This window comes from Setaria italica, chromosome IX (assembly GCF_000263155.2).
Source record: "Setaria italica strain Yugu1 chromosome IX, Setaria_italica_v2.0, whole genome shotgun sequence".
Taxonomy (NCBI): Eukaryota; Viridiplantae; Streptophyta; class Magnoliopsida; order Poales; family Poaceae; genus Setaria; species Setaria italica.
The window spans coordinates 15,202,417-15,215,894 of NC_028458.1; the positions used below are offsets into that span (position 1 = coordinate 15,202,417).

General features: G+C 44.2%; 1 protein-coding gene across 1 annotated transcript; it reads right to left on the reverse strand.

The window, feature by feature from the left end:
* Positions 1-6,929: 6,929 nt before the first annotated feature.
* LOC101772158 (putative ripening-related protein 5) lies at positions 6,930-8,491 on the reverse strand. Its single transcript, XM_004986410.2, has 3 exons — positions 7,947-8,491; positions 7,865-7,880; positions 6,930-7,178 (listed from the first exon to the last, which is right to left on the reverse strand). The coding sequence occupies exons 1-3, from the start codon at positions 8,489-8,491 to the stop codon at positions 6,930-6,932; spliced, it is 810 nt and encodes a 269-aa protein (XP_004986467.2).
* Between the last annotated feature and the right edge of the window lie 4,987 nt (positions 8,492-13,478).

Genomic DNA, 13,478 nt, shown 5'->3' on the forward strand with positions numbered 1-13,478 from the left:
CATTATTTTACCCCATATATAACTTCAGATTGATTATTACTATGCACTAATTAATGAATCTTGAACTTTTAGCCCTTTGAATCAATGAAGCGAAAGAAGCCGTGAGGTCGTACAAAGATAATGGAGGGAAGGCTTTAGATCACCAAAGTGACAGAAGAGGGCCATCCAATTGCTCTGAAAAAGTAGCTAGAAAGTTCGTGAGTCAATGCGGGGCTACTGTAAGGGATAACGTGCCCATCAACATTCGAGAATGGAAGTCCAGTAAAAAAGATGATCCATACGTGCTCCCGCAGACATAGAAAGATATGTTGTCGGCAGATGCCAAGAAACACTTCACACTTCCAGATGGTATCGATGAAAAAGTTGTGAAAGACTGGACGCTCAAGAAGATGGCAACCCAATTTCAGACCTTCAAAAAGAATCTCAATACCAACTATATCAAGAAGGGCCGAACTCTAGATTTTAATGACTAGCCAAAGTTAAGAGATCATTGGAACTCATTTCTGGACTACAAGAGGAGTGAAGATAGTGCGAACAAGGTTCGTATCAACTCAGGCAATGCCAAAAAGGAGGAGTACCATCATCGTCTAGGGCAAGGTGGTTACAAGAGTGCAATTCCTAGATGGAAAAAGATGGAACAAGACCTACTCGATCAAGGTATCGTACCAGCGACTATTGACTGGCCCGATCGATAAAAGAATTAGTATTACGCTCACGGAGGCACCCTTAGCCCTGAGGATGGGACACTTATTTTCAATGAAACAATACGTGAGAAGGCCCTCAAGCTTATCAAAAACATTGAAGATTCTAAAGCAGGAAAGTTCAAGCCTGATAGAGAGAACGATGAGCTGACTTTGGTGCTCGAGAATCCCGAACACCTAGGATGTTGCCGAGGCTTCAGGGTGGTTTCGTGGAAGTATGCTTTCCATAGGAATATCGACACGCACAGAAGCCGGAAGAGAAGAAATAAACAGCAAGAGGAGAGGTGGCGGCGCATGTTAGAAGCTAAAGTGCATGAACAAGATATAAGAATGCGGGAAGAAATTAATCGGTGAGTGGCCCAGGCAGTTATTGAGATGGACCAATCTGGAGCACTGCCGAATCCCAATGTTGTCATCAGCCCTTCTCAATGCCGAAGCAACTGTGTTTCCACAGGGGTCCCCGATGAGAACATGCCAAGCTTACCCGTGGTTGTGCAGGATAACCAATGGTACCCTGTGGATGACATCACTCAGCGCATCTCATGTGAGCTGTACAGACCATATAGCAACCTCACTATTAAGGTATACATATATATAATTTATACAATTATCTCAATTGATCCACGCCTTGGGAGTTAAATAACTTCTTTATTTCTCATATATGTACAGATGGCGTACGGAAGTGCTTTACCAATTCTGTCAGGGCACACACCATGGCATGGCGATTCCACCTGGCTACTCCACCATTAGGGTGGAGCATATTTGTGATAGTAAATATGAAGGCCTAGAGCTCGACCTCTCGGGAGGTGATGGGGAAAGGACACTAGGAGATGCACTACACGATATCATCCTATGGTGCAAATGTTACATCATCAGGCGTGAGCGATGATGACCAAAACATCCCTCCTTGATCACCATCTGCAGCGCCGGGACTAAAGTCTGGTGCGAGCAAGGAATCATGTGCAACACCTCTCAAGAAGTCGTGACAACCACCTTCCAAGCCAAGGCAGCCAAAGGTGAAAGAATCGAGGAACAAAACAAAGAAGTGTTAACCTATTAAGAAGCTAACAGGTGATATGAATCTTGAGGAATTGGAAGAGACATCGCAAGCACATGTAACGGAGTGGTTTGAAAAAATCACTGCAACAAAAAAGATGGAGCCTAAGCTAGTAGATCCAGCCAAATTAAATTTTTTATTAGAATGAAAAAATAACTCAAGAAGATGTTACTATAGAACTACGATCATTCGTTAGTTAAGTCTTGGCAAAAAAAAAATGAGGAGAGTCATCGTCCAGTCGTACAGTCCCCCAGCTTGGACAGCAAGATCAGCAAGCAGATCAAGAAGCTCAACAAATAGTAGCTTTGCCTTTAGAACAACAAATCAAGGTTTTTAAGTTTATGGCAGAGATAGGTCTCTCGCTTGCTAAAGTTCTAGGGCATGCCGAACCGCCACCTCCAGAAAAGACTGTACCTAAATAGCCCTTTGAGTTAGGCAAGCCTCTAGTGAGATCTGAATTGGTACAGAAGTTCACAACTAAGATGTATGAATTCCATCAGTGGTACATGGAGTAGTCGGCCAATGACTGGATCATGTTCGCTCTTCTTGTTAAACCAATTGATTTTTTCAGTGAAGGTGAGAAACTGTTGTGGTTGGAATTCAAGGATATTTATGAAGTGTACCATCAAGATGCCCTTGATGTCTCTCTCATCGGCACCTGGGTTCTATAGGTGTGTGTGTTTATTAGATGTTAATTTTAGCTCAGATCATTATTTTGTGTGTGTGTCACCCCACTAACTTTGTTTTTCATTTTATGTAGGATGCAAATTTAGATGTGCCACCGAGAATCCTACCTGAATGTTGGCTTCATGGACCGAGCGCTTGTTAACCAAGATTAGATACGGGATCATCCAAAGGATACATTGGACCGAATATACAAATTCTTGGAGCAACAGAATTACAAGCAATTCATAATACTGCCTTACAACTATAAGTAAGTGTGGGTACTGTCTATTTTTATTTTCCTTTCCTTACCTAATTAATGTTAGTGAGTTCTAATATGAATATTTATGTACGCAGTTTCCACTGGATTCTCCTTATAATTATGATTGATTAAAGCAATATTATTGTGTTTGATTCGTTGAGGAAATCAAAGGACGAGTACCAAGGCATTCAAGACATGCTTAACTTGTAATAATTCTCGACCTTTATCTCTATATAAAAGTTTATTTCCTAAATTTTCACCTAACATTGTATCATTCATTATTTTAATTCGCAGCGCATGGAAACGATTCTGTAAGACTCACTGTGGTGATTTCAAAAAAAAACTTACATTCAGTACAATTTTTTGAGTATATGTATGAAGTTTGCATATTTTGTACACTCTACAACACACATATTTCATAACTTGTTTTCTCCACTAAAGTGCTTGAGACATGAACAAGGGAATAATTTATGTGGATACTATGTCTGTGAGCACATACACCATTTTGTGAGGGACAAGGTGCTATTGGACTATATAACTATACATAAAATAAACCTATTAATTATTAATCATTTTCTATCTCCTTTTATTTCATTGTTGGTGTAACATTCACATATTTTCAAATTACAAATGTGGCAGATCCACGAAGAACTCTTGGAGAAGGAAAGGCTTTTGGCAATCCAAGTAGCACTCATAGAATTTCTGGTGGACGAGGTGATAAATCCCAAAGGAGAATTTTATTACGATGGGTATTTAGTAGCCGAACCGAATAACACCACGACGGGAGGTCCTAAGAATTACAAGGACAAATTATTGTATATATAGTAATTGTATTAATACTAGTTTGATGTGTATAATATACTAAGAATTGTATATATAGTAGTTATAATTAATATTATGCATATACTATCATGAAATATATATATGACATGCATACAATACGAGCGTACACGTGTAAGTAGTGTACGCAAGGATGTATAGGAGTGTGTGTGTGTATATATATAAGTGAAGCAACAATTAGCATTAATATGGAAAAGAATTTAGGGTAAAAACAAAAAAAAAGGTCTTTAGTCACGGTTGGTATTACCAACCGGTCCCAGGTGAGTGACCCAGGACTAAAGAGGAGGACCTTTAGTCTCGAAAGATTAGTCCTGGTTAGATATTCGAGAGATATGACTCTCTACAACCGGGACTAATGCTCATTTTTCAAAACAGATATCGTATAAAACTAAAATAAACCCTTTTTCATTATGTTGATCAAACGAAACTCCTTACTAATTTATTTAGGTTACTTATTAATCCCATGCAGAATTTCTAAACAAAATTGAAGTCATCATAAATTAAAAAAAATTGGAAACCGTGCCTCAATTTGGAAATTTAGTATATTGCTTTAAACAACTAAGAGAAAAATCCAAATGCAGCTTTGTGCTCAGTTGAACTTTCTTGAGGGAAGTCCTAAGTTAAACTGATATAGTTACGACCAAGTTTGTTAAAACACCCAAGTTTGTTAAAACACGCAAAAAAATCTACATCATCAAACTAGTTTCATTAGATATAAAATGAAATAAACCTTGCAAGTTCATTTATTTGATATGATACATGCATGCTATTTTATTTTTTTTATAAACTTAGTCAAAGTTAGAAAAGTTTGAATTAGGTCAAGGCTAAAATGACTTATACTCGAAACAAAGGGAGTATACAATAATTAAAATATCATTTGCCTCTCTTATGGTTTTATTTAGTGTTTTTAAATAGATAATTATTAATTTACTTCGAATATATAAATATTTATGCCATAGATAATCCATAGCACTTAGTATGAAAAACTAAAAGTTTTAAAGATATTTTTAAAATAGGAAGAAGTCCATTTTTTACCATTCAATTATCGTGCATTTGGTTTCGACCATTGAACACTAAAACCAGAAATGTTTTACTATTCAACTACTAAAATCGTTAACATTTCGCCATCCAGTGATTTTGCTGACGTGGCTGACAGATGGCAGTGGACCCCACATGTTAGATTTTTTTCCTCTTCTCTCTCCTCTTTCTCCCTTCCTTCCCCTTTCTCCTCTCTTCTTCCCACCACCGCCACTAGAGCGCCCGCCTGCGAGCTGTGCGGCCACGGCCATCGTCGTGCCCGACGTTCATCATCTTTCCCACCACCACCGGGATGGCCTCCTCCGCACCCTCTCACAGCATGGCGTGGCCCTCAGCGCAGCCCACCGCAGACTCGAGGGCCTGGAGCGCCTTCGCCGCCGGCGTCCATGGCAAAGAAACAAAACGAGCCGAGCCTCTTCTGTCCGCCGCTCAAATCCACCGCCGTCTCCTCCTTTTTCCCAAATCGACTCGGCGGGAACCTCCTCCACCTCCCAAGCTTGTTCCTCGACCACTTCACGCCAAGCACCAGCAACCCTACCATCGGGAATCGCGAGTTCGCCACCTGCCATTGCTACTGCCGCTCCGAGCTTGTGCGCTGGCCATATTCTCCGCATTGCCTCCCCCAAAGATTGTCCACCTCCCCAGTTTCGCCCCTGACCCACCTATGTCGAGCGTCGACCAACAACCGGCCGGGAATTGATGGATTCCCATCTGCCTGAGCCACCACCACTTGGAGCTCCACCGATGAGGCTGCGGTGGGTGAGGTTGGGGACGAGGTCGGTGGAGGGGAGTGGAAGCATTGTGGTTGGGCTCGGGCTACTCCTCGCCATTGCCCAGCACCACGCCGCTATGCTACTCCGACGGCCTGCATTGCGAGGCCCCGCGCACCTATGCTGTCGCCTGCCATGCTACACCCCGCCCAGGCGTGCGCGCCCCTAGCCGAGCGTAGGTTGCGGGAGAGGGGATGGGAGGGAGGGGTATGATAGAGGAGGAGAGCGAGAGACATCGGTAGAGGGGAAGAGGAGAGGGACGAGAGAGAAGGGGAGGAATGGGAAGAAGATAATGCTAACAAGTGGGCCCCAATGCCATGGGTCAGCCATGTCAGCAAAACCACTGACCAAAATAGCCTGATGGTCAAATATGAATGGTTTTAATAGTTGGATGGTCAAAGATGTCTGGTTTTGCAGTTTGATGGTCAAAACCAAACCAAGATGATAGTTGGATGGCCAAAAATGGACTTCTTCCTTTAAAATATAATAGCTATTTTAGCCCTCATCTCATGTCGTCACACGGCCACATCAAGACCACATCACCAAGCACTCTAAATTTTAGAGTAAGGTTGAAAAAATAAATAGTTGATGGATGGAATGAAATATTTTCAAGTTTAAACTTGATAACTTTACTCGACCCATAGTTGGGCTAAAAAGAGACTTCTTCCTTTAGATCATCAGTACAACACATATGTTCATTTTAATAAGCAATTAGAAATCATAATTTCCCTGTGTTTGGGTGTTGATATTGGAGGACTTGGTATTGATTTGGGTTCAATACCAATTCATCCATGGTATTGAAAAGGGCCACAATTCAAATTCTATTGTTTGGATGGCTACTGTATTGCCTTTTGGAATCGCAAGAAGATTCACGTTTGGATGTGCAAAAGGAAGAAATAGCTCATCTATCCTCTCTCCACCATCCAACCCTCTGCTTGGTCATGGAGCTCCTGCTGCGGCCCATGGAGAAAAGGAAGCGGTGTGGACGTTGGAGGAAGGGATGATCGATCCAGTGGTGGAGGGAAGCGGCGTGGCCCCCAGCTCGATGGCGAAAGGAGCGGTGCGCTGCAGCTCAATGGCGGAGAAGAGGAGGGGAGCACATGCTACTGCCAAGGCATGGCCGCATGGGGGAGAGGTGGGAGACAGATGAGCCTCACCGCGACGCTCCTCCTTGCTACTATCATGCGCAAGCTTCCTGCCCCAGAGCTCCTCTAAGTGATCTAGATCCGCTATCCATGGAGCAGAGGGATGCCGTGGGCTATTGATGGATGGAGGGAGGAGGAGGGCGGCGCGACTCACCGGTGCAGGAAGGAGAGGGCAGCACGACTCATCGGTGAAGGGAGGGAGGGGAGGGTGATGGCGCAGCTCACATAGGAGGAAGGGGTGCGAGAGAGGCGCGAGGGACGGGAAGAAGACAATATTGGTAAATATAAAGGGGTTTGGCTCAGCATTGAGGGTGTTGGGATCATGGTAGAATGAATACCGATTGGTACTAGGCTTGATTTTCAATTCCGAATAGCCAGCACTCGGAGCTGCCAATGCCAATTTCGAATTCCGAGAGACACCAGATAGAGTAGACACAACCCGATCACAGACTCTCACTCCTCGAACCATGTGATGTCCACCATGCCGAGGCTCTGGTCGAGCCCCAGGGCGTCCCAGACCACCAGCGAGGCGTCGACGATGTTGTTGTCACAGGGCGGCTCGAAGTTGTGCTCGTCGTCGCAGCCGTGGACAGAGTCGCACTCGTCTACCACCTTGGTGTACACGGAGTTGCCGTTGGCACTGATCTTGATGTGGTGCCCGCAGTGCGCCATGTTGCTGAACCACCCCGTGGAGAGCGCCACCTATCAGCGGACACCGCAGTAGCCGAGCTGAGCTGAGCCGCACGCCAGCCGCGCTGCACACCCTTGCCGGGCAACATCGGGCGCTGGTGCCAGCCGCCGGCGCTGCCGTCGATGGGCTCCGCCGCTGCTGCCGCAAGAAACAACCACCGCCGCATGTCCCCGACATGCCGAGACCCCGGGTAGCAGATCCGACGGCCGGGGGTGCGGATCCGACCATTCACTGGGCAGATTTGGTCGTGGACGGCCGAGCCAACCGCCGCTGCCATGGACGAGGCCAACGGATGGATTTGGTCGCGGACGGCCGAGCCAACCGCCGCCGTCATGGACGAGGCCATCCACCAATGAGAACGGACGGATTTGGTCGCGGACGGCCGAGCCAACCGCCGCCGCCATGGACGAGACCAACCACCAAAGAGAGCGCGAGGGAGAGGAAAGGAGAGGAGGAGGGCGGTGTAGCCCTGCTGCCACCATCCTTGCGGCCGCGCAGGCTTCCAACGACCGCTCAAGCGATGGCAAGAGGGGGGGCGGCACGGGCAGCGGCGCCGGGCGCTAGGGTTCCGCCCGTGTCGCCCGAGGAGGAGCGACGCGGGCCTTCACTATTAGTGCTCACTATATGCTGCATGCACTATTTATTCCATATATGCAGTAATGACGTGGCATACAGTACGCTAATGCAGGCAATGAGCCCAAGACATGTATCCTCTACATACACAGCATGTGCCAAGTGACACCAGATAGAGCAGACACAACCCGATCACAGGCTCTCACTCCTCGGACCATGTGATGTCCACCATGCCGAGGCTCTGGTCGAGCCCCAGGGCGTCCCAGACCGCCGGCGAGGCGTCGACGATGTTGTTGTCGCAGGGCGGCTCGAAGTTGTGCTCGTCGTCGCAGCCGTGGACGGAGTCGCACTCGTCTACCACCTTGGCGTACACGGAGTTGCCGTTGGCGCTGATCCTGATGCGGTGCCCGCAGCGCGCCATGTTGCTGAACCACCCCGTGGAGAGCGCCACCACCTTCTCCTCGTCGCTGTGGTACGCGTTGTCGCACTCCGACGGGCCGCCGCCGTCCTTGCCCTTCTCGAAGCTGTTGAGCGTCAGCACGGCCTTGGTGCTCGCCGTCACCGGCGGCGAGCAGCGGTACTGCGGGTACTTCTTGCCGTCCTCGCAGCAGTCCGGGTCGTTGCTCTTCTCGCAGTTGCCGGACCGGCCGGGGAGGTAGCCGCTGGCGCGGCACACGCCGAGGCCGGCGCCGGGGCGGAGGGAGAACGCCATGTGGGTGGCGGAGAGAGCAACCAGGACGAAGATCGCCATTGAGGCTACAGCTCTGGCAGTGGTGGCCATTTTTTCTTTCCTAGACAAAGGCTCTGTTCTTGCTCTGCCGTAGCTCTGGGCGGTTTTGTCTGATGGTTCGAGTAACTAGCCGAGCATGGGATTATATATAGTGGTCTTTCGACTTTCCACATGCATGTGAACCTGCACAGATGCACGTGCCGTGCCAAATGGTTTGATGAAGGATTGCCCAAGAAGGCGAAATCCGGTCGCTCGGCTGGTGCGTTCAGGCTATAGGCGAACTAGACTTCTGCCGTGCCGTATCAAATGGTTCTGGATTCTTCAACCGATGTGAACACGAGAAGATGATTTGATCTAGACTGGTCAATATTATTCACTCTAAATATACATTTTGTAAGCGTACGGGGAGTGCAAGACGGTTTTATATTCCCTATTTTATAACTCTCTCTACATGGAAGATTGCCGATTGATGTCCATGGTTTTTTTCCGTAAGGATTCTTCACGTAAAAATTTATTCTCGCATTATCTATTAATAAGTGGTACAGATCTGATTATAAGATTCGATTGAGGGGGTGTTTGGAACACCCCTGTTAAAGTTTAACACCTATCACATCGGATGTTTGGATGCTAATTAGGAGTACTAAATATAAGCTAATTATAAAACTAATTGCACAGATGGAGTATAATTCGCGAGACGAATCTATTAAGCCTAATTAGTCCATGATTTGACAATGTGGTGCTACAGTAACCATTTGCTAATGATGGATTAATTAGGCTTAATAGATTCATCTCGCGAATTAGCACAAGGTTCTGCAATTAGTTTTATAATTAGCTTATGTTTAGTCCTTCTAATTAGCATCCGAACATCCGATGTGACACTGTTAAAGTTTAGCACCTCGTATCCAAACAGCCTCTAAAAAAAGTAGGTTTCAGTCCTGTTCGTCGCGCTGCGGCTGCGGAGCCGATCTGCTACCTTATAGTCTCGTCAAGGTGTTCTGTGTCTCGCCGAGACGCGTTTGTTCTGTGTGCCCTCACCGACGCAGAGTTCAAGGACGGCATTGATTTTCCGTTGTCGTTGCAAGTCGCTGAGTTTCAAGCGTTTGTTTACTTCACCCCCAACTCCCAACTTTAACACTATGCACAAAGAAGATTCTCCATCACATCAAACTTGCGGTACATGCATAGAGTACTAAATGTAGATGAAATCAAAAACTAATTGCACAGTTTTATTGTACTTTGCGAGATGAATTTTTTAAGCCTAATTAGTCAATGTTTGGACAATAATTCACAAATACAAACGAAACGCTACAGTTACACATTTATAGCAAAATGTCAATTTTACCACTCCTAAGTTGGGAACTAAATGCTCAAGGTGGAGTCGAAGCTCTATCAGAATCTCTCCTCTCGATTTCCGTCTAAAAAACAGCAGCCACTGCTGTTCCAATCTACTGTGCTGGCGTTGTTCCGCACGAATTCTACTACCACGCGTTTATCGAGGTGCTGTTCGTCAGCCGGAGAAATCAGAGATCACCGCTGGGCGTTGCTGTTGCACGGTAAGCAAGGAGAAGCACCGCTGCTTCTGGATTTTGGGCAATTGTGCTACGTGCACACGGGAACGCTACCAGAAGATTCATTAGCTACTATGCTAAACGTACACGAAGGTGTACCAGAAAGCTGTAGATTATTGCTAGGGTTACACAATATTATACCTAGATTATTTATTGTAGATTATTTTCTTCTGGTTATTTCTTCTCAATGGCTTCTATGAAGTATGATATTCCGCTGTTGGATCAAGATACAAGGTTTGCATTATGGCAAGTTAAGATGCGAGTTGTTTTAACGCAAGCTGATTTGGATGATGCGCTTGGTAAATTTGGGAGCAAAGATTCAAAGTCTTGAACCGATGATGAGAAGAGGAAAGATCGTAAGGTCTTGTCTCATATTCATCTTCATCTTTAAAATAATATTTTGCAAGAGGTTTTGCAGGAAAAAATTGTTGTTGCTTTATGGCTCAAATTGGAGTCAATTTGCATGTCTAAAGATTTGACAAGCAAGATGCATATGAATATGAAGTTGCATACGCACAAGTTGCAAGAAGGTGGTTCTGTGCCTAACCATCTTTCGATCTTTAAGGAGATCGTTGCTGACCTACAGTGTATGGAGGTAAAATATGATGATGAGGACTTGGGTCTTATTCTTTTGTGCTCAATGCCTAGTTCTTTTGCAAACTTCAGAGATACCATATTATATAGTCGTGATACTCTAACAATGAATGAAGTTTATGAGGTATTGCAAGCCAAGAAAAAGATGAAACAAAAGGTGTCTTCTGAAGGTTCCGCTTCCAATGGAGAAGCTTTATCTATTCGTGGTTGGACACAAAAGAAATCAGATGATGGTTATAGAGGCAAGAGGTCGAATGGTTATAGGGGTCGTTCAAGGTCTAGAGATAAGGATGAGAAATTATGCAATTATTGCAAGAAGAAGATCGATTTTATATCTGAGCTCTATAAATTGCAGAACAAGGAAAAGAGAACTGTCACATATAAACCGAAAGGTAAATCTAAAGAAGGTAACGCTTCTGATGCTGCTACGAATGGTAGTTCAGATGGTTCTGAGGTTCTTGTTGCTTTTGCTGGATGTGCAAATAATGGTGATGAATGGATTCTTGATTCTGCTGCTTCCTTTCATATATGCATTAATAGAAATTGGTACATCACTTATGATTCTATCCAAAGTGGTTTTGTTAGAATGGGTGATGATAGTCCACGTCAGATTATTGGTATTGGATCTGTCCAAATTAAGATGCATGATGGTATTATTAGAATTTTGACATATGTAAGGTATATTCCAGATATGAGTAAGAATCTTATTTTTTGATTACTCTTGATGGCAAAGGGTACAAGTACTCCGGTGGAGATGGAGTTTTGAAAGTGTCAAAAGGTTCTCTTATTGTTATGAAAAGTGATTTGAAATCTGCAAATTTGTACCGTTTTCATGGCACTACAATTATAAGTGATGCCACTGTAATTTCTAATTCATTATCTACTTCTGATGCTACTAATCTTTGACATATACGTCTTGGGCATATGAGTGAGCTTGGTTTGGCAATGTTGAGTGAGAGAGGACTTCTCGATGGGCATAGCATCAACAAGTTGGATTTATGTGAGCATTGTGTGTTTGACAAACACAAGAGGGTGAAGTTTAATACCTCTACTCACACTAGTAAAGTTATTCTTGATTATGTGCATTCGGATTTATGGGGACCATCTCGCAAGCCTTCTCTTGGTGGTGCTCATTATATGTTGACCATAACTGATGATTATTCTAGAAAGGTATGACCTTATTTCTTGAAAGATAAATCAGAAGCATTTTCAACATTTAAAGAGTGGAAGATTATGGTTAAAAGCCAAACTAAAACGAAGGTTAAAAAACTTCACACTGGTAATGGCATGGAATTTTGTTCTAATGAATTTAAGTCATATTGCAAATCTAAAGGTATTGTTAGACACTACACTGTTCCTTATACACCCCAACAGAATGGTGTAGCGGAGCGTATGGGTTGAAGCTACTTCCACTACTTGCTATCTTATTAATCATTCACCTAGTATTGCCATTGACAAGAAAACTCCAATTGAGGTATGGTCTGGTTCTCCAGCTGATTATTCGCATTGAGAGTTTTTGGTTGTACTGCTTATGCTCATGTTGATAATGGTAATTAGAGCCTATAGCTATTATGTGCATCTTTCTTGGTTATCAACCTGGTGTTAAAGGTTATAAGTTGTGAAATCCACAAATTCGAAAGGTTGTGATTAGCAAAAATGTTATCTTTAATGAATCTGCTACGTTACCTGACAACCTATCTAGTAGTGCTCCTATTTAGCAAAATTCAAGTATGCAGGTGGAGTATTTTATTGATATTGAGAATACATCAGTAATGATAATGTTGCTGTCCAAGATGTAACTACTGTTCATAATTTACCAATTGTTGATGATTCACCTATTGTTGAGTATTCTTTTCTAGTTGTGCAGCCTCCACAATAGTCTATCAACGAGGTCTTAACTGGGACCTAAGTTCACACAGTTCTTATTCCTTCTCCATGGTCTCCCATTGCTCACCAGCTCTCCTGATGACTAATAGACTAGCTAGTGGGATTTATGCTAAGTCGTTGCCGCATACAACGGTCGAGTGGTTGCACGATGGTTGGGTTAGGCAAGATGACACATCAACTCGGTCCTTAACCGTGACAAGATGGATATCTCCCAACCTTGCTCAACCACAAAGGTACGAGCCCAACTTATTGGCATTTCACACAAGAAACACCCATCCATCTCATCTAAGCATCTCTTTCCTTTATTTCCGGAAATCCTTTTTCCCTTTTAAAAACACTCACGCATTTATTCTTTAACAAAACACATTGCAATCATGATTGAATTAAGTAACAAGGTCCTAAGCATTCTAGCAGTAATTATCATCCAAACAGAGCAAGTCATATTTAGAGATAATTATAGGACATCAAGGAATATTCATAACAATCAAGGGATAGCTATCCAACCATGTTTCAGCAGTAAAACAGTATGCAATTTTATAAAACAGGCCAATAGGTTGTGTTTGCAAAATTGGGACAAATATGCATCAAAGGGTGAGATTGGACTTGCCGTTCTCAAAGCCTTTCAGGAGCTCCTGCTCGCGGTGCTGGTCTTAGAGCTCGGGCTCGCGGTCAAACTCCTCCTCGTGCTCCTCCTCGGGTACTCTGCAATCTACGGCACACACAAACGAGCACACAATAAATAAAAGAAAATTAAGGTTTTACCCGTTGAGCTTCGAATAGAGAATGTGAACGGATAATTGAAGGAATGAGTATTTTCGTGAAATTTGGAGATGTCTTGGCGAAAGTATATTGGAGGATGTCGTGCTCGAATTTGGGATTAATTGGAGGAAGTTTGGCGCATGAAATAACGAGTTAACGGAGTGTTAGGGGCTTAAAACAAGGTTTAGGGACTAAACTGC

Bases quoted from the DNA above. Each gene is read 5' to 3' on its own strand.
- LOC101772158 (XM_004986410.2), bottom strand. From the start codon at position 8,491: ATGGCGATCTTCGTCCTGGTTGCTCTCTCCGCCACCCACATGGCGTTC.